The following is a 21,043-nucleotide window of genomic DNA, read 5'->3' on the forward strand; positions in this document are numbered from 1 at the left end:
GGAATTAGCTTTAGGACATCCTTTCCCCCCTATAATGACTTATAGCCTGGTGATAGCGGAATTGTCAGGCCTAGTCTCCCAGCCAGGAACGGATTCCAGGCTGCAGGGCAGCGCTGAGCCCCAGCCACTAGACCCCCACGGGTTGGTGTCTCACGAAGCCGCAGCAGGAACTTCGCAGACGCTCAGGCAAGCAAGCGAGCAAAGGCAGGTTTGTTTAGAAGAAGAAAAAAGTTTATTGAGAAAAAGAGCAGAAATAAAGTGGGACTCCCAGGCCAGGGAGGGGCAAGGAAGCCAAAGTAGAGTCGTGTCTCAGGGAATATACACTTTCTTTCCCTGATTATTCTAAAGCTCTACCAGTCTCTTTGTGATTGGTCAGTTCTCGGCTGTCTCACTTAATTTGCTACTGAGTGGGGGATCTTCACATTCCTTATCTAACAGGTCTGTCTTTCCCCATTTGTTGCATCTTTATCTTTATGGCCTAGTCTTCCAGGAGAGCATCTCCATACCTTATCTTTATCACCTGAAGAAAACCAGGACCATCCTTAACAAGATTGTCTGTGGTCCTAAGATGTTTGTTTTTCCCAGTGGAATTGGTTACATTTTCTTGGTTGTCCTTATCTCTGAAGCCTCCCTAAATTCTTCAGAGGTCCCCTCCTGCACTGTCCCTAAAACTGCCTAATAACCCTAGCTTGCCCTGTCTCACTGGCTACAGTAAACACACTTTAGGTGAAAAGTAATTGCTATTAGCATTTCTAATACCCACATTTTGGCAAATGCAATGCTCAAATGAAGGAAAGGACAGTATTTTAATTACTTCGGCACCAGACACCAGCAATGTCTCAGCCCTCCCCCCGCCCCGCCGCCTCCCCCCCCCCACCCCCCCCCGCCCGCCCGCGGAGAGGCCCCTTTGCAGGCCACTCTGGGAGGGTGTCGGGCCTGGACTGAGCTGCCCTCTTCCCGCCCCGGCTCACGTCCATCACGTGCGCAGGCCACTCACCGGCCAGCACGCCCCGCTCCCCCCCTTCCCCAAGCCCCTACTCGGCCCTGCGGGCAGGGACGCGAGCGCCCCGCCGCGGCCGCCGTGGGGAACCCGCTCCCCAGCCCCAGCTCCCCTCCCACCCCTCCCCGCTCGCGCCCGCGGCGGCCGCTGGGGGCGCTGGGAAGGGCCGCGGCGAGGTGTCGTGAAAGTGTCGCAAAGGCGTCCTTGGCGGCCCCGGGCCACCTGTATAAACCCGGCGTGCCGGGCTTGGAAACTAGTATGGACGCGGCCGAGGTCCCCCGCGGCTGCGGGCGCTCGATGGCGCAGCGGCTCGCCGGTGCCCCCGGCTGCTGAGCTCTCGCCCCGCGTCCCCGCGGCGCGGCCGCCGGGCCATGCTGGCTTCGCGTGTGGCGCGCGGCTCGTGGGGGGCCCTGCGCGCCTCCAGCTGGGTGCGGGGGGCGCGGCCGAGCAAGGGGCGCGCCCGCGGGCCCCCGCTGCCCCTCGCGCCCGGCGGCCTGGGCTGCGCGGCGGGGCGCTGGTGGCTGCGCCCCGTCGCGCTCGGCCTGCGGCTGCCCGGGGCCGGCCCGCGGGGCCACTGCTCGGGCGCGGGGAAGGCGGCCTCCGAGCCCGTGGCTGGGGCGAGCGGCGCTGCCGAGGCCCGGGGCGCCCGCTGGGGCCCGACGAGCACCCCCAGCCTGGTACGTACCGGGGGGCGGGGAGGCGGAGGGGCAGCCCGGCCCGGCACGCGGGTTACGTGTTCCTGGCCGGCCCGGGTCGAACTCTTGCGTTTCAGAACTTTTCACACGTTCCCTGCAGAGAAGTTACGGGCGCGTCCTGTGGTCGGGCGGGATTTCGGGGCTCCCAGCCCGTCCACCTTGCCTCGGGGGTCAAGTTAGAACCCCCTTTTCTCCCGTCGCCTTTTCGGCACCGGTCGCTGGCCTGTGTATATTGCATTGGTAAAAAATATATTGCATTCGCTTGTCTTGTGAAAAGTGTATTTTGAATTTTCTAAAGCGAAGCCCCAAAGTTTCCGGCAAGTCGGTGAGAATCTTAAGGAAGCTGTGCAGACCTTTCAGTTTGTTAGTTATGCAGGTTACATATTGTAAGATGAAGGGTAATTTAAGTCGTCAAGTAAAGGGCCTTCCTCTATAGAAAAAGACACCGCTCTTGAGGTAACGGAGGGAGACAGCCGCTTACCTGTTGAAGTGCTGTTCAGCCGAAGACACCCGTGCATCTGAGTGTGGGTGAGCTGACACGATGACATGTTAGCATGGCTCATGCAATTATTACATCTTCAATTGTTATGTCTTCAGTAGGCCCCTGCTTTCATCAGTTGTGCAGCATGGGTTGAGGTGGCCACCTCCTGGCAGGGGTCTCAGCTCCACTAATAGCTAAAGCATGTCCAGGATTGAATGCTGGATGCTTTGAGGTTGCCATATCCTGGCTGAAGTCCTTCCCAGAACGGCAGTAGTTGGTCGAGTATGCCACAGGTTATCTGGTTGGGTAATCTGAGAATAACTCTCTTAATTTTGATTTAGAACTTTTTGCAAATGGGATGATTACAAGTTAACGAGTTACTGTATTTTCACTGTACTATTTTATGTGGCCCTAAAAAGAACTTTCACGGTTCCAGCAACATTCTGCCCTGTTTATTAATTCACCAAATGAAATGATCTCGCTGTTTGCAACTTTGTCTTTAAATTTTTCCCCGTGGATATCTTGGAGAATCAGCTGGGGCCTCTTTATTCTGACCTTTAGCTTTGTTTTTCCTTTTTCTCGGTCATGAGCTCTCTTTCCTTACCCCTATGAGTTACTGTAACTTTGGAATCCTGTTTAACTTAACTCTCTTACCACAGTATGGTCAACAGATTTTATCTTTCTTCTCTGGACTCTGATATGCTCTGACCTTTGAACTTGAATTTGGAGTTATGTTCCGAGAATGTTTCCATTTAATTGTATAATGTGGTCTACATTGGCAGTCTAAAAGGTCCCTGAGTAGAGGTTTGTATTGCTTCTTGTTTGGTAATTGTTTCCTGGAGAATATGAAGTTTTTCTGTAGCTTTCAATGAAAGTATTCCCCCACCTGATTCCAGTAATGCCACCTTTAAACTCCAAGCTAAGGTGAACATTTCTTGCCTGGCTCTGTTTCTACAGACTTATTATCCTAAAGAACTACTTTTTTTTTTTTTTTCCTTAATAGGATGGTTCATAGAATTGAACAAGATGTACTTAGAAATGGAAACCCAGTTTTTTTAAAAAATAAAAATTAAGATCCAGGCAAATTGGTTACTGATTAAGAAAAAGGTTAAATAGGGTTGATCTTGCGAGGTGGTAGTCCCATGGGGTGGACCTGGCAGTCTTAGTGAAGAAAAGATCCAGGCTTTAGGGAATAACATTTTCTTGGTATTATTTCTGTACCCCTTTGTACAGGGTGTCTAGGCTGAGGCTTTTAAGGTTGAAATACTCTCTCATGAAACAGATTTTATTTGGCAAGGAAGGAATGTCTCTCCAGCTGTCAAGGAGCCCTTTAGCTTGTGCCAATTTCAAACAGCTTGGCTTCAAAGGAAGCTTCAAGGAACTATACAGCTCCCACATAGGAACTGTGAAAACGCTCAGTTTTTAGTTGGGAATCTTAACATTTTCATGGTTATCTTGAACAGATATACAGCATTTTTCTTTTTCTCAGTTCTCAATCCCTGTCCTAGTTTCATTTCCTTCTAGCAGTACTGCAGTGAAGTGAAAAGATTCTGGAATTAAATTTTTCCCCCCTTCCTCTTTATTTGCATCTCCATACACTATACATATAGCATTTAGCATTCTCTTGATAGGTGTATGTAGAGGAGGGAAGGAAGTTATTTGCAATAAATATTTTAAGTCAAAATATCTGGGGTACATAATTTGTTCATATTTCTGAAATTTTCTAGACTGTTTGTGTACATGAAATGTAAGATCTTCCTGATGTTTCACTTTTAAAAGCTGAGTGTTTTAAGTTTTGAATTCTAATACTGAAGTCATAGACTAAAGGCTTGACTTAAATGGTCAGTAACACGTTTGTTACTTTTCTCTCCAGGAAGAAAACCTACTTTATATAGCAGACACTTTAGCCTATATCTGGGTACATGACACAGTCTTCAATATTCTTCAAAGTTTTAGATGTATGTCTCTAAAAAATTGGAGTGGATTTAAGAACGTCAAAGTTCAAAGTTTAACTTCAAAGTTTATGTAATATCTTGATGCAGTGTATTTTCCTAATGTATATACTTATTTAAAGTATGAATATATGGTATTTAAATTTTGTTATCTCTCTTTCAGTATGAAAACCCATGGACAATCCCAAATATGTTGTCAATGACGAGAATTGGCTTGGCCCCAGTTTTGGGCTATTTAATTATTGAAGAAGATTTTAATATTGCCCTAGGAGTTTTTGCTTTAGCTGGGCTAACTGATTTGGTAAGTTGTAAATATACTCCCTCTGTTTCCTTAGCCTGGTTTTCTTTGGAAGGAAATCCTTACTATGAATCAGATCTAGTACTTTGTGTAAGAACTTGTCTTTAGCATATATGTGGGGCTCTTTTTCTTTCTATGATCAAAGGAGGAAAGTGGAGTTTGTAAGGAGACCTAGGAGTGGGATCTTTTTACTCTTTGTTTTTAACTTTTCCATAAAAGAAAGACCTTTAGAAATTCCCAAGTACTTATTTAAGCCAACCACTTGTTTTAGGGATAAAAATAAAGAAGAGAAACTTTTCCTACTAATTGTGCTTGAAATACTCTTACCTGCACAAAGTTGGTTTTACTGGTGGAGAAAAGGCAAAAATGGACCAGTTGTGACCATAGGGAGCTTATAAAGGCCAGAGCTCTACCCGGTTTTATCAGTGGAGAACATTAGGCACCTCATAGATTTCACCCCTGATCCTTGGTCGCACACCCCTCTCACAATCCCGCAGAAGATCCGCCCTGGGAGGGCATTGAGCATCCTTCCTTCAAGAGCTCCTTGACATCACTGTATCGGTTCTGAGTGAGGGAAGGATTTATGTTATCTCAAACTAGAAGATGGAACATAATTTTGTAACAGAAAGCTGTGTTATATGTAAGTAGATTTTTGTGTGCTAAACAGTCATCATCATGTATGATATTATTTGTACTTACCATCTACCCTGTTTCATAAAGAATTTGAAATGGTTTGTAAAACCACATGTCCTGGGCCTCCCTGGTGGCGCAGGGGGTAAGCCTCAGCACTTTCAAGCTATTGGCAGCCACTGTGGCATGAGTTTGATCCCCAGCCAGGAGCTAACTCCCATGGCGCAACAGACCTCTCCTATCTCATCCACTGCTTTCCTCTGGCCTACACCCCAGTTTTTGTATGCATAAATAAATAAATCTTTAAAAAAAAACAACAACAATAAAACTATACATCCTCCAAAAACATAGTTGAGGGATGTGGGGAATGGGTAAAAAAATTAAGAAAACACTACAAAAGTATATAGAAAATATGTAGAAATAGATATAACGTATCTTGTGTAAGGCTGGTCTGAGATCCGTGCAACCCAGACAGGCAATAATGATTTGGTACCTCTTCAAAATGATTTATGTTTGAAAGCTTTGTTCGGTATTCATATAGTGAGAATAAAGATAAACTAATTTTCTATTAATATAAGTTGTATAAGTATTTCTTTGTAGGTTCAGCTATTCCGTTTGAGGTTCAAAGAAACAAAATTTACCTACCAATACAATGGTGAACTATATAGAATTAGGAACCTGATTTTCATGACAAAAGGGCCTGTGCGTTGTACTAAGACATTTCCAAATATGCATTAAATATAATGTCTCAAAATGGCTCCCACCTCTTTTTTCCAGAGTAAAGCTCCTGTTTGTCACAATTCCTCCCCATTCTTACAGTCTCTTCTTTTGTCCCTGCCTTTATCTTTGAAGCTTGAAGGCCTCCACTCATGATTAATATGTTATCTCTAAGAGGCCTTTATACTGATAATGGAATTGTTTTTGAATGTAGCAGAAAAAATCTTTTTCACTTACTATATTTGTTCTTTTTTTGTTACTAGGTTTTTTGGTTTTTATTTTTATTTATTTTTTTTAAATATAGCTACCACAGGAGATTGCAATATTCACAAACAGGAGGGACCTCATTTACATTTTTTTAAATATAAAAGAAAATGTGGTAGAAAACTAAGTTTACTGGCAGCATATTTCAGATTTAATCCATAAAAGTTTTGATGCCACTAGATTCGCTGCTAGGCATATGTTTGGATTCATTGAAGATTTAAGCAAGGGAATGACAAGACCTAAATTATGTTGTATATGGGAAATGGATTATAGAAAAGCAGGAGTAGAAACAGAGTGGTTAGCAAGCTTCTAGTAATCTAGGGGAATGGTGATAGTCCTTTGTCTGCAGTGGGAGTTTGGAGTGCAGAGAAGTGAATGGGTTTGGGATATCCGTAACATATCCATTATGTTGATGGATATGTGGGATGAGAGAAAGGAGTTAAAAAAGGAAGCTATAACTTTTCAACAACCAGGAATGTGGAGGCAGCATGCTTTCTGTGATGGGCACCCCACTCAGGATTGGACAGCGTTTGTGGAAGTTAGAGTTGTTATACCTGTCCACCTGTATAAAAACATCAGCTGGATACTTCTTGATGTAATAGGACTAGAAGTCATTGTTAGCGATAGAAGTCGAAGGTTCTCAGCACATGGATTTTCAAGTCTGGGGATAGTGTCTAGGCTGTGGGAAAAGAAAGCCTGAGAAGGAAGCAATAAATTGAGCCCCGGAGGAGCCAGGAAAGGACACTGAGAAATAGCTGGTGAGAAAGGAAGAAAGTGGACAGTAAGCTTCAGTTATGCTATGTTGAGGTTCAAGTCAGCTGAAAATATAGACGTCATTGGTGAGCAAGCACATGTGAGGTGATAGTGACATGGGCGTCACTCTGAGGAAGTGTGCTTCACAAGGAAGTAGAGAAACAGGGTCACAGAAGCGTAGTTTTTAAACACACACATGCAATCCTGGGGGATATTTTGTTGTTAATTGATTCAGTGATCAACTCGAAAGAGAAAGATTGATGTTGCAGGGAAAGTAAGGGAGGAAGGAAGCAAATCACAGAAGGTGAGAGGGTCTTGGTTCAGGGATCAGGAAATGTACAGAAATTATGAATGGATGCTGGGAGGTGGTGGATTTGGAAGTGGGAATATGAGGGAGTGTTGACAATCTGTTTCTGTTGTTCGAGGAAAATATACACGGTGACCTTGGAGTTTAATGTGGGTTAGAGGAACAGCAAGGATGAACAGGTGACATTAGGGCAAAGTGGGAGACCAGAAACTGAACTGAAACTGAATCTTTCAAGACCCCAGCTCCCAGTTCGAGGCACTTTCTGGTAGAGTATTACTTCTGGTATACTTAAGAAGACAATAGTCTTTCAGTTGTGGTGCTTTTTTGGAGGATTTAGTAAGGGCTTTCAGTGCTGAGCAATTATTAATCAGGTTATGTGCTGAATACAACCTACCCTTTGAGCTCAGCAATACTATCTCTGTTTTACAAATGAGGAAACCGAGTCTTAGAGAAGCCAAGTAACTTGCCCAAGGTCACAGTTTGTAAGTGGCAGAACTGGAACCAGCTGTTTTGCTGCAAAGAGCAAGTTCTTTACCACTGTCTAGTACTGCTTTCTCCTCTAACTCATTGGGATACTTGCGTTATGGCTGACTTATTCAGCCCATAAAATGTACTATATTATAACTAAAATAAGTTGTTTTTTTTTTTTTTTTCCTTGGAAATAGGACTAGAAAGTTCAGACATTTGTTGAAACTTGAAGTAAAATGAGTAAAAGCCAGAAAATATCTGGAAAACCAGAAAATATTTGTCTTGATTAATGGGAATAGGTTGGACATGTTCCCAGTTTATTTTTGTGGTCCTAGGTTGATTGACCAGGTCTTCCCGTTTCTCACCAGAAGATCTGGATTTAATTTAAATATTTGATTTAAAAGTTCAGAGTGGTATGCTTTGAATATTTAAATGTTGGCAACTAATTTATATTTTTAAAAGCACTGGGTAGTTCTAACTAAACCAGCCCATTCATTCACTGGCAACCAAGTATGAGCTTTGCTTTAAAATATAATTTGTTTCCAAGAAAAGTAAATAATTTTAAGTAGACCAGGTACAGAGAATTGAATTATTATGTCCAAATCTAGATCACATGAATGGTCTAGACATGGAACTAATAGTGACGCTAAACAAGCCAAAAAATTGAAAAATAATAACAGTTAAAACTTGGAGTGTTGGATCATATTCTAGAAAAGTAAGTAGAAATGAAAGTGTGTCGCAGTTGAAAGGTAGTCCTGGCAAGTTAAAGCATCAGTTTTGGCTACAGTGAAACAGCTCAAGACTCAGATGACTGGGCTCCTAGTCCATGCTCTCTCAGGCACGCTTCCTTGTGAATTTTATTTGGGCTCTTTACATTAATGCCTTGGTTTATCCCACAAAGGGGTGTTGTGAAAATATTGAGAAATTTCCGCAAGTCTTGAGAAAGAAAAGTGCTGTAGACAAGTGAAACTATTTTCAGACCATTTGGTAATTTAATAGTTAAATGTATACCAGTGAGGAGTGAAGTTTGGGGGTAAGAAACAAAACGTTTTATTTACATTTTATGAAAGTATAGTTATTCTGGTATCTCTTAAACTTCAAAATATCTACTCTGTACCTGTTATGACATTTATTAAAAAAAACTTCTATTTTCAGTTGGATGGATTTATTGCTCGAAACTGGGCCAATCAAAAATCAGCTTTGGGAAGTGCTCTTGATCCACTTGCTGATAAAATACTTATCAGTATCTTATATATTAGCTTGACCTATGCAGATCTTATTCCAGGTAAGAGCGCCATCATGCGTACTTTTAAATAGCACAGGGGAGGATGACATTAGTCAACTGAGGATGTCTCTTGATTGAGACAAGATAATTTTTGTTTCAAAAATATATTTTTCAACTTTAAATTATTTCCCTACTTTTAACCTATTGAACTATTTTGCTTGTGAAGCTGCTTGTTTTACTTTAGAATTTAAGTCCATGTTATACTACTAGAATCCATTGTTTTCTTAGTAAACTGGATAAAGTTAAAATTGAGCAACAACTATTTCACAGTGCCAATTCATATTAGTCTAGAATCTTTTGAAACTGTATTATATTTTCTCAGTGCCTAGCTTTTTGAAAGAATTTAAAATTTTCTTATGTCTTGTTATTTAAATACAATTTAATCGTAATAAATGAGTGTTCTGAAATTCTGAAGATATCTATAAAATTTTACATTATTATTACAATTTCAAATTATACATAAATCTGTACATTATATGAGTACTCTTTCTGACAAAAATTTTATGATCTTTTGCTTTACATTTTGAATGTGGTTTTCTGATTATTCATTTTCTCTTATAGCTGTATTTCTGTTTTTCTCCCATATTTTAGATTAACCTTTTTCCAATTCTTTGCAATAGAATCTGAGAACATAGACACTACCCCACGGTTTCAGGAGTATGGTGTAACTGACATTTGGTAGGAGTAAGTGTAGAGTATTTCAGTTTTAAGTAAGTCTTGAAGTCTTGGGCTTTGTTATTGCACATGTGACTGACAAAAACGCCGTTCAACTTTGTAGCTACTTCCTGGGACTAGGGATAGTGGTTTTGAATGTCTGGGCTTTTTTGGAGAGTTCTTACACTTTAACAGGTTTTAGCCTGACACTTCCTTTGCATCTTATAAGCTTTTTGCTTTCATGATTTTTAAAATGTTTTTAAAATGCTTTCATGATTTTTAAAGTGTTGTTTAGCTATCTTAGCAGAGGATTGTTCTAAATAACTTAGTCAGATCTTCATTGGAGGCCAAACCCCATTATCTTTTCATTTTCCTTGTAATTTTGAAATCTGACACTGGTATGTGGTCTAGCTCCAACTAGAATTTGTCTTTCTCTTATTGTGCTGGGTACTAAGTAGGCCCCTTCAGTCTTAAAATTCATACTTCAATCCTGTAAATTGTATTCTGTTATGTCTTTGATAATTTTCTGCCCCATGTTTTCTTGCTTCTCTTCTTCCTGGAATTCTTAATCAAAGTTGACATTTATAGATCAATTCTCTTATCTCCTACCTTGTTTTTTTAACTCTGTCTTTTCCTGGGTGTTGTCCCCAACTTTGTCACTTATTCCTGCTCTTGGTGTTTTTATTGCTATCATTTTTAATTTCCAAGAGCCCTTGTTTTGTGTGGGAAAAAACAATATGTATTTGTCTTATATCGAGTATGAGTGTTATTCATGATGTCTTCTATCTCTTTATACATATATATGTACATATGGTTTTAAGGGTTTTGTGCACCCCCATTTTTGCTATTTCTTTCAAGCTCCCATTTCCCCTCTCTGTCATGATGGAGATTTTCCTGAAGAGTCTGATGATCCTTGGCTGCTCACGGCATAAAGTGCTAATTGTGCATTCTCTGCATTTTGGTGGAGTTTGTTGAGCATGGAACTTGTGGAACTTGTAACAGAAAAATGGAGTAACAGGCAGGGACAAAGCTTGGCCCTGAATTCTCTTTAGATAAGAGTTCTTGCCACCAGTGCTTGGAAGCTAAGCTTTTGGTGGAATCTGGGAGGGTCTCAATGTTCCGTATGTTGATCTAAGCTTAATTCCACTGTAACACAGTTATCCCCTCCATCGTGTTCAGAGATTAATGTGTAAAACAAGGGTTGACAAACTTTTTCTATAAAGGGCCAGACGGTAAGTATTTCAGGCTTTGCAAGCCATGTGCTCTTTGTTGCAGCTACTCAACTCTGCTGTTGTAATGTCCGTAGAATATATAAATGAGTGAGTATAGCTGTGTTCCAATAAAACTTTGCTTGTGGGCACTAGAAATGGAATTTCATATAACTTTCATCCATCCTGAAATAGAAGTCTTTCAGTATTCCCCCACCCCCACCCTGCCCCAACCATTTAACAATGTAAACACTCTAACAGCAGAGACCTCATCCTGTGGTATGGACCTAGAGAAATGAGGCTAGGGAGGGACCTGGGGACAGGGATCAATTGCTTATTATATGGGCTTTCTCCATTTTTCTGGTATAAGTTAGCCTTTTTGTGAGCATTCCTTTCTAAGGAACTTTGGTTTCAGCTCTCCTACCTCTCCTAATGCAATTATTACTGATGAACTTAGCTTTAAAATTTGTCTCTTCTACCCATTCTCTTCTTTTTATGATTTTAAGTCCTTTTATTCCTTTACTATCATTATAGAAGGATTTGGGGGAGGGAGCTGCATATATGAAATCTTGCATCTTATTTTTATATTGCATTTTAATAAAAGTTTCATCCACCTTGATTATAATGACCTTGTTTCTTCAAGAGTAGGAAATTAGCTTTCTTCCTCAACTAGGTTAATCTGCTTTTATACTTGCTTTTTCTATAGGAAGGTAGAGAGGGGTCAAAATTAATACTTTGATTTGTTATGATGTTACATTTATGACTCGGTGGTGTGTGAATCCAAATTACTCCTTACTTGCTTATGTGCACTTGCTGTGCTACGTTTACCAAACAGTGATTCTTTTCTGTATTGTTATATTATTTCTTGTTTCTGATTTAAATTAATTTCTAGAATAATTATTCTGTTGTTAAATTATTTCCACACTAATCTATAACATGCAAATGATCACTTTTAATATGTAAAAGTGACTTGATTTTATTATCTTCCTTTTAATAGAATTTGCCAGTGATCTACCTCCTAGTACAAACATTAATTATTTTTCAGACTTAGTTACCAAGTAGGGAGGAAAATCTTGGTGTAATCCCTGACACATTTTATATACACTTACCCCCCACGAACATACTTCCATACTCTAATAGGCAGAATAAAAGCTGCTTTAGTCCTGAAACAAAAGGAAAGGGGAGAAGGCCAGGAGAGAAAGCAGGGGTGGCTGGAAGAGGCAAAAGCCGGGGGACTGAGTAATATTGCCCAAAAAGTCAAAGAAAGAGCCTGTATAAACATTGTCAGTTGACAGAGACCTTACGTGTGGGAATCCCTAGAGAGCTTTCATCTGTGTCTTTGCAAAGCTTTGTGGAGGTGATTTGTGTTGGACATTCAGTTTGGGGAACCCTTGATTTTTAATAATCATTTCCACTGCCAGTTACAGATGGTAAACTGAGTCCAGAGATGCTAATTGCTAGTCACACTGCAGAGTTGAGCCTAATACCTCCCCTGAGCATAGGCTAAGAATTCCCATAGACCAAAGTTCCATTCCTGGCTGTACTACTTAACAACCTGCTCACCTAGGCCAGGTTATGTAATCTTTCTGAGGCTTATTTTCCTGATTTATAAAACATGGATAATGGTAATCTCTTTCATGAAGTTGATATATAGATTAAATGACATAATATGTGTAAAATGCTTGAAGCAATTCTTGATGCTCAGTCAATGCCAATTTTGGTAATTAATACCTAGAACTAGAACCCAAGTCTTTGTGGTATATTGAATCATATCTCCTCTTCTGCAGACACTTCTTGTTTAGGACTAAGTTGTGTGTTTTGCCCCAGGGTGATGAGATACAATAACAGGTGTTTATTTTCTTCTAAAGTCATGCTTAGGGTGTTTACTATATGTAATTTGCTGCATTTGAAAATGGAATTTTGCCAGCTAATGATTGCTCTAGAATTGTGTTTCACAGGCACAAAATTACTCCTGAAAGTCATGAGTGACTTGTTACTTGGCTCAGGCTGTTTTCTGTGTGCTATAATGCTATGGCTTGAGTGGATAAGCATTTTCTCCTTGAGTAGTCTTGTTATTAAGGACTAGGACAGGGTCAACGCTTATATGAGCACAGTGAGGAGCTGAGATTTGAATTTTAAATTAATGCAATTTTGCTCAAGTTGTAGAACCAAAAGAATGTCAAAACTGGAGAAAACAGTATAGTTTTAAAATAATTCCCCTAAGAGAGCTGTTTGGAAGTATGTTGGAAGAAAATTCATGATCCTTTTATTTTAGTAGTTGAAACAATTTGAACTGTTAACCTCAGGATTTCCCCCCCTTTCTTAAGAAAATTTTTTTTCTTATAAAATATTCATGGTTAAACCTTCCCACACTGCAGAAGATTGTAAAGTGAAACAAGTCCTCTCATTCTTGTTCAGCAAGGGTGTTCCTCTAAAGTATCCTGCTGGCTCTGGCACTGTGGCCATGTTGTGGTGTCTGAGGAATAATAAGACAACTATTGACAGTTGAATTCATGTTTAATTAGAATTCACTAAATGAGGGCCTCCCCGGTGGCGCAGCAGTTGAGCGCTGGGTTGCAAAGCTTCTCGCAGCCTCTGCAGCGCCGGTTCGATCCCTGGCTGCTCCCCGGCCACCGGAGGAGGGTCCCACATGGCGAACAGACCTCTCTTGCCGCCCGCTGCTCCCCTTAGCAGTGTACTTCGGTCCTTCTGCCTGTTCTGCTCCCCGCTCTGGCTCTGGTGAATTCTCTCACCCTCCCGCACTTCTGGTTGTACCCAGTGCTTGTATAATAAATAAATAAATCTTTAAAAAAAAAAAAAAAGAATTCACTAAATGATTGTGGCAGGAGAAAACACCATTTGTCTGGGACTGTCCAGATAAGAGTGAAAATACTTTGTTTCCCCACAAGTGGCACACACACATTTTACTGTTCATGAATGTAGTCTAGAATGTAAGAAGCAAGCACTCAGAACCTCGGAGATTCCCGAACAGTTGGATCTTCCCACATCCTTTCCAACCTCTTAACCATCTTATTCCATGTAATTATGCTGAGCAGAATGATCATCCAAACAAAACTGAGAAGTAACAATGGAGATAATGAGGACTGAGCAGGGCTCACACTGGTAACTGTAGCTTGAAAACATCCAGGGGGAAAAAAAGAGGCAAAAGGATCAACATTCTGAAAGGCAGAGACAGACTTGAGAGGCTGCAGTCTGCTTTCACTTTGGTTTGAGGACAGGTTAGAAAATATACAGATCAGGGTTTCGTGTAAGGACTGTAAACCATCAATAAGTGTTTACTGTGAAATGTTTACTAATGTGAAATACCATTTTGTGGTAAGACTGAATGACACTTCTTGCATAATGTTCTAGTCACCTTCTGAATTCCAATCAAAATTATTTTGTATTTGATTTTCAGTTCCACTTACTTATATGATAATTTCAAGAGATGTAATGTTGATTGCTGCTGTTTTTTATGTCAGATATCGAACTCTTCCAACACCGGTGAGTTTTTGGTTTTTTTTTTTTTAATTCTTTAACATTCTTACAACTTAAGGCAAAAAAAACCCCACCAAACCCACACTGTATTGTGTACTGAGTTTCAGTTTATAGTAATAGTTTATGGCAATTATTTTTTAAGCCAGTTTCCAAGAATTAAAAAAAAGCAAAACACGTAATGATCATGCTATTTAAATCACCCATGTTTGGCTAACACATGAATATTTAGTTTAAAAAAGGCATGTTTTTATTTTATGTGAAATATCTTCATTTGTGGGCACATAAAACCCACACTAGCAGCCCTGTCCCTATTAACAAACTGTTAGGAGTGTTTGCAGTAGTCAGCCCCTTTCTCTATGCAATTTAACCTCTACTATGGATTGTTTAGGACTGGCTTTTAAAGTCACAGTTGTATGTGCAGGGAATGGCTTGTCTGAATATTTGTTCATAGGTTGTACCACTGTATTTGAGCACATAAGCATGGCATAATAGCCTTATCTTTTGGTTCCCAATTCTGTGAAGATAATATTTTATTCATTTCACTTTTACCCAGTAAAGTAATAAGGGCGTTTTATTGATTTTATTTAGTAAAAAGAAGCAGTGAAGCAGACTTTATGATAGTCATTTTTTTAGAATTTTACAGAAATTGAAAAATCTATAAATTTAAAAAATGTTTTCAGTAGTTTGGTGTATGGCTTATAAAGAATGTAGATACGGGTCATGTAGGAGAATAAAAGAAGATGCAAATAAGGGACTTAACTAGCATAGAGGCAGGCATGGGGTAAGCACTCAGTAACTATAATCTACATGTAATAACATGTTTGTTTTCAACTTGAAATATAAATTCAGTTTACTTTCTCTTTTGTCTTCTGCCAGCGAACACTTTCTAAGTATTTCAACCCTTGCTATGCCACTGCTAGATTAAAACCAACCTTTATCAGCAAGGTAAGAAACAGAACTTCCTTTTAAAATATTTCCTTGCGAATGTTTCTTATAATGTGTCCTCCAACCTTGGATGCTGGTGTTCTGTGTTGGAGGTCTGAGGTCTCCAGATGAGGTGATGGGGCCACCCTCTCAGGAAGACAGGGGGAGTGGAAATGTAATTGCATTTTGATTGAGATACAAAGAGATGAATGTTTGTTTCTGGTTTCATTCTCCCCCTCCTGCCCGGCCCCCCACCCCCACCATGGTGAAAACACCACACAATAAGGTTCTTTCATTTTCAAGATTGATTGTTACCTGGAAAGGAAGAGGAGAGAATTTTATTTAATAATAACCCCACTCTTAGTGGCAGAACAGGTCAGGACAATGAGAGTGTGCCTGTCTTAGCACACAGAGAGGACACGGTTAATGCCCTCAAGATGTATTTGCTTTCTAGTTGCCTTGATAGTTTGCCCTAATTCTTTTACCTTATTCCTTGCAGCAGAGGTTTAACAGGTTAGGGGCAAGGAGTGATTATTTTTGTATTAGAGACTCTCTGGGGTGGACTTTCACCTATATTTATTGGGTTTTTTTGGATCCATATTATATTTGTCTCAAGTACAGTAATTTGAGCTTTGCACTATATAGAACATGAATTAAAGAGGTGAAGAAACAGGTGCCTCAAATCTTTGTTCTTGCAAGAAGTTGTCTAGATTATTTTCATTATTTTTTTTTAAAGATTTATTATTTTTATTTATTTATACAAGCACTGGGTACAGTCAGAAATGCGGGAGGGTGAGAGAATTCACCAGAGCAGGGAGCAGAGCAGGCAGAAGGACCAAGGTACACTGCTGAGGGGGGAGCAGCGGGCGGCAGGAGAGGTCTGCGCGCCATGTGGGACCCTCCTCCGGTGGCCGGGGAGCAGCCGGGGATCGAACAGCGCTGCAGAGGCTACAAGCAGCTTCGCAACCCAGTGCTCAACTGCTGCACCACCGGGGAGGCCCAATTTTCATTATTTTAAAAAAAGAAATGGAATCATTGACATTTGGCTGCAGAATGTATGAGAGAGCAGAGGTGCTCCTCTAGGCACTTGGCTGCTGATCTGTACTTCACACGCACTCCCACAGGAGACTTCTCATGATGAGTAGCTGAGTCTCCGGTTCTGTTTTGTTTTTCATTTTCTCCTCTACTCTGTCTTTTAGAGTAGGGACACTTAATCATTTTCTCCAGAGAGCATCTCTCATGGAAATGAGTGCTTTTCAACTTTCTAACTTCCTGGGTTTGACAGGTAGCATTAAATGAGTTGTGGAGAAATCTGATTTCTAGATTCAGTTCTGTAACATGCTGTGACTACAGGCCAGTCACTTACTCATTACCCTTTCACCTGTGAAGAGGTAGCTTAAGTATTTCTGTATCTACAGGGTTGTTTTAATGGACAACTAAAAAAAGGCAAAGACCTTTGCAGTGTTGAATTGCTCTGGAAAATCCAGGTGGTGTTACCTTCTGACAGTCCCCCTAGTTTTTACTGTAAAAGGCAGCTGGGCAGATAGATGGGTCATTTAGTAAAGTTAATAAACCTTTTGTGTGAATACCAACCTGTTGAGCAGGGAGATACAGTGTCAAGCATGCTGAAGGGAATGTCATGTTACAGTGTAGTGGGGGTGCCTTTGATTGGCAGTGTCTTTCTTTTTTTTCCCAGGTAAACACAGCTGTGCAGTTGATCTTGGTGGCAGCTTCTTTGGCAGCTCCAGTTTTCAACTATGCTGACAGCATTTATCTTCAGATGCTGTGGTAAGTTAAATTTAGAGTTACTCTCTACCGATGACTGACAAAAAGACTTATTTTGACAGTCCTAGAATTACTTTTTTATATAATCTTTATTGAGCTGTGGACTGTATTTTATGATTGATACTATTCTTAAATTTAGTATCAAGCAGGATATAGAAATTATATAGAGGAGCTTTCTTGCAACTCAAAAAGGATGGGAGGTCTAGATCATGTTTTGGGGAAGTAACTTCCAGGTAGTAGGGAGAAGGACAGCTTTAGGGAAGGAAGCAGTATTTTAACCTGAGCCTTATGTGGGAGGCCAGGGGAGGCACTGAGGGGAGACTTTTCAGGTGAAGGAAGCCCTGAGCAAAGTCAGAGGTGCAGAGCGGGTAGAGGACAGTGTGCCCCTTCAGCCTCATGAAGGGCCACAGTGGAGAGAACTTGGAGAAAAGAGTTTGAATTTTAGTTTATTAGGCTTGTTTATAGCCTTGAAAATGTGTCAAATCTAAACTATTAAGAGCCCAAAATATGGCACACTGATGTTGAAGCACTACATTTTAGTATACTGTTAACTCTATAATTAAAACTGTCTTGCTTGAGGCAGTGTAAGTGAGAAAGTGGTTAAATTTAAGTTTAAATTAAAGAACCTTTAAAATGATACACGTACTAAACATTTTATTTTCTCAGATATACAAGTGTACATTCATTCTGATTCAGCTTATGTCTTCTGATACAAGACTCTTACCGTTTCTTGAGTATAGGCCTTTCAGTGGAAATTTTCTTTCTTGAATAGACTAATACAATCTCTGATTTTCACTTTTTGCTTTTTTAAAGTGATACAAGAATTTAAACCCATTTTTGAGGCAGCCGGAGTGTAGGAACTATTTATATTTTCACGCTTTTTTCCTCCAATCTTTTAACATTACCATTCCACTGTTACATTGGACAATATTTTTCAGAAATAGCAATTCTTCCCACAGTTACATTGTTTCACTGGTTTCACGTGTGAATTTAGGCTGTCATTTGACATAAACAGATTTGGGGTTAATCAAAAATGAGGCTTGATGATGCTGTACCTTGACCAGGCACAGCATGGGTGCTTGGTACACTGAAAAGTGGTGGCCTACTAGTGGCAGTCATTCAGCAAGCCATGAGAATTTTGTTAGCCTAGCAGTTCGGTTAAGGAGCAATCAGTGAAAGAAAACTGAAATTTACTTAAAATGACTCAGAGAGTAGAATTCTCAGTGTGCAGGAAATGGAGTTCAGTGATCTGTGTAGCAGGGGAGATCACATGGGCTCTCAGGCTGCAGCCAAGCCAGGCTCCAGCACAGCACTACGGCTGTGAGAGTGCTGTGGGCTCTGTTTCCTCCTCTGTACGATGAGGTTGCGGTGAGAATGAGAACATAAGCTACCTAGAATAATGTCTGGGTAAAAATGACAGTTTACTAGTAGTATTTTTTCATGCTCATTAACGAGATTGTTTGACATTACAGTTCAAATGAAGTCTTAAGGAAAGGCCACTGTATTTTGATTCTTGTAGTTAAAATCATGCCATATAGCCCTCTCTACTTTTAAAAGTGTCTTTTAAGTTTATTCTTTATGGGTTCTCATGGTTACTGTTTTTTAGATTTGACACTGTTTTCTTTCTTTCCTTCCATATAAGGTGTTTTACAGCTTTTACCACAGCTGCATCAGCTTACAGTTATTATCATTATGGTCGGAAAACTGTTCAGGTGATAAAAGGCAGATGAAAGTCATCCATTGTCATCAGCAAGGAAGCAATATACATCATCATCGGCGGCAGAGCCACTGAAAATCTATAGGAGTTTCCCTGTTTTGGTGTTCAGCTTGAAAAAGGACTTGTCAGAAAAAACCATGTCATCCAAATTTAAGTAATGTGCATTGAAAATAATCTTGATCATGGGCATATGCAAGAATTTGCAATGTATTTTTAAATACAAATAAAACTATGATTTAGAATTTTTTATCTTAGGTTTCTTGATTAACTTCTAAGATACCAATTACAAAAAATATTGTCATTTTTACATGTGCTTAAAAAAAATTGTGCAGAACATGGAAACCAGAGAGTTGCCAACTGTAGGTAGAATTTAGATTGCTCCCAAAGTACTAGGGAACTTCTGGGTTTAAATATACATCCTATAGAACTTAGCTGTACATTTTTTATATTTGATTTTTAGATCTATGTACACATTAACAGTTCCTGTGTTTCATCCTTGATCATTTAGGATAATGATAAAAACAAAAGGTAGCGTAGTTATAGATGAAGTAAGCTTATAAGGAAACTTAAAATACCTAAGTTTTGAAAATAATAAATAAGATCAAAACAGAAGGTACTGGAGTTCATGTTGTCTTCCAACCTCTCAGGTGCCTAATAGTTTATGTATCAGGATAAGTAATAAAGGTAGCTGGAATATGAAAGCCTGTCCATTCGACTCTGCCATCTACGAGGCAGTGAGCTACATCATGCCTTCCATTGTGTTTCTGACAGAGCAATGTTTATATAATATTGGAACCTGTACTCATGTAAATAATATGAAACTGTTTATTTTTCAAAGATTTTTTAAACTTGGGGAATCCTCTTTTGTTAAGATGATAAAAGAATAAAAGCTGGGGGAGAAAAGTGAACCTTCGGCTTGAGTCATTCTGTACAGTATATTGTGACCCTCAGCTGCTGGGTAAGTCTTCTGATTGATAAAGTCCATTCAGATGTATCACTTGTACTTATATTGTAAAAATAATTAGTTTGGGACCATCTGCCTTAAAAGTGCTTACTTTCATTACATTGTCATATTTAGGAGAGTGAGAGATGCAGGGAGAGGGGAAGAGGAAGACAAGGGCTGGTGCGGGCACGTCCTCTTATCTCTTGCTGCCCATGTGCTCCTCTTAAGCCTAATGTGAAATCCCACGGTGGGGTAATCCAAGCACCGCCTGATAAGCTGTGTTACATTGAAATGGGAAATCAGAAGCAAATGCATGCCGTTAAGGGTGATCCTCTGTCCCGCTAAAGCCTTGCGGTCAAGGACACTGCCTGTAAATGGAACAGGGGCAGTGAGACAATAGGAGGGTGGTGTCTGGCCTGGGAGGCTCTGAGACAGGAAGTGGAAATCCTGCTGCTGAGAAGAAAATAGATATGAAGCCTGTGTGCTGGAAAGTTGCAACATTGTGGCCATCATTTCCTAGTATACATATATATAAAATCATGTTGAACACCTTAAATATACACAGTGTTATGTCAGTTAGATCTCAATAAAACTAGGGCAAAAATAAAAACGAAAAGGGAAATTCAGACACAGACTGCCACGAGACAATGGAGGCACAGGTGGGCATGAGAGGTCTGTAAGCCAGTGACACCAAGGATTTCCGCAGCCACCAGAAGCCACGTGAGGGGCTTGAACCAATTGTCAGAGTCTTGAGGGGGATTGAGAACTCCACCTTGATTGTGGATTTCTGTAGTAAGCTGTAAGAAAATAAATTGTTTAAAGCCACATAGTTTGTGGTAATTTGTCGTAGCAGCCACAGGAAACTAACAAATACTAATGTAGAAAATTAAAATCTAGAAAATTAAAATCTAAAAATCCTCCATCATAAAGGAGGATTTCATAAAATCACTTTTCTCCCTAAATTTGTATAAAAGTGAACCAGTGAAGCGTAAGACATGCCCGTAGTCAGATACAGATCCGTGAAGCACAGATTTTGATGCAATTGGGCAGGAGCAGAGAAATGCTTTGGCTTCAAATTAGAGCCACAAGTTAATAATCTTTCGCTCTTTTCTCTAAAAATGTCCCTAAAAGTGAACTTACACCTCCTTAAGTTCATAGTTCCTTTGTCCACTAAGGTGAAATGCAGTGAGCACTGCATTTAAAAAGGCCAGCCTTGTGTTTCACAAATGTTCCCAGAAGACTGCAGTCTCCATATAAAGCTTTCCAGCACATTTGGGAGGGCGGCGGGGGTGGGGGGGGGGGCTGTGTGTGTGTGTGTGGGGGGGGGCATATCCTCAAATGGAACTAATTGACCTGGAAAGACCTCAGGAAACATAGCCAGTAACTCCTTTCTCACCCCCCCAGCTCTCAAATGACCGCTAGAGTTGGATTCCTTGAATAACATGTGCCTTAGCCAAAGCATGA

At 40.4% G+C, this 21,043-nt stretch overlaps 1 protein-coding gene across 1 annotated transcript; it reads left to right on the forward strand.

Annotated features, from left to right (window-relative positions):
* Nucleotides 1-1,313: 1,313 nt before the first annotated feature.
* CRLS1 (cardiolipin synthase 1) lies at nucleotides 1,314-18,649 on the forward strand (the record flags this gene model as incomplete). The annotated part of the gene is made up of 7 exons (XM_084247877.1): nucleotides 1,314-1,677; nucleotides 4,292-4,429; nucleotides 8,721-8,850; nucleotides 14,131-14,216; nucleotides 15,087-15,155; nucleotides 16,831-16,922; nucleotides 18,562-18,649. The coding sequence occupies exons 1-7, from the start codon at nucleotides 1,372-1,374 to the stop codon at nucleotides 18,647-18,649; spliced, it is 909 nt and encodes a 302-aa protein (XP_084104003.1). The 5' UTR covers nucleotides 1,314-1,371.
* Between the last annotated feature and the right edge of the window lie 2,394 nt (nucleotides 18,650-21,043).

This window comes from Talpa europaea (genome assembly GCF_964194135.1).
Source record: "Talpa europaea genome assembly, chromosome: 11".
NCBI lineage: Eukaryota > Metazoa > Chordata > Mammalia > Eulipotyphla > Talpidae > Talpa > Talpa europaea.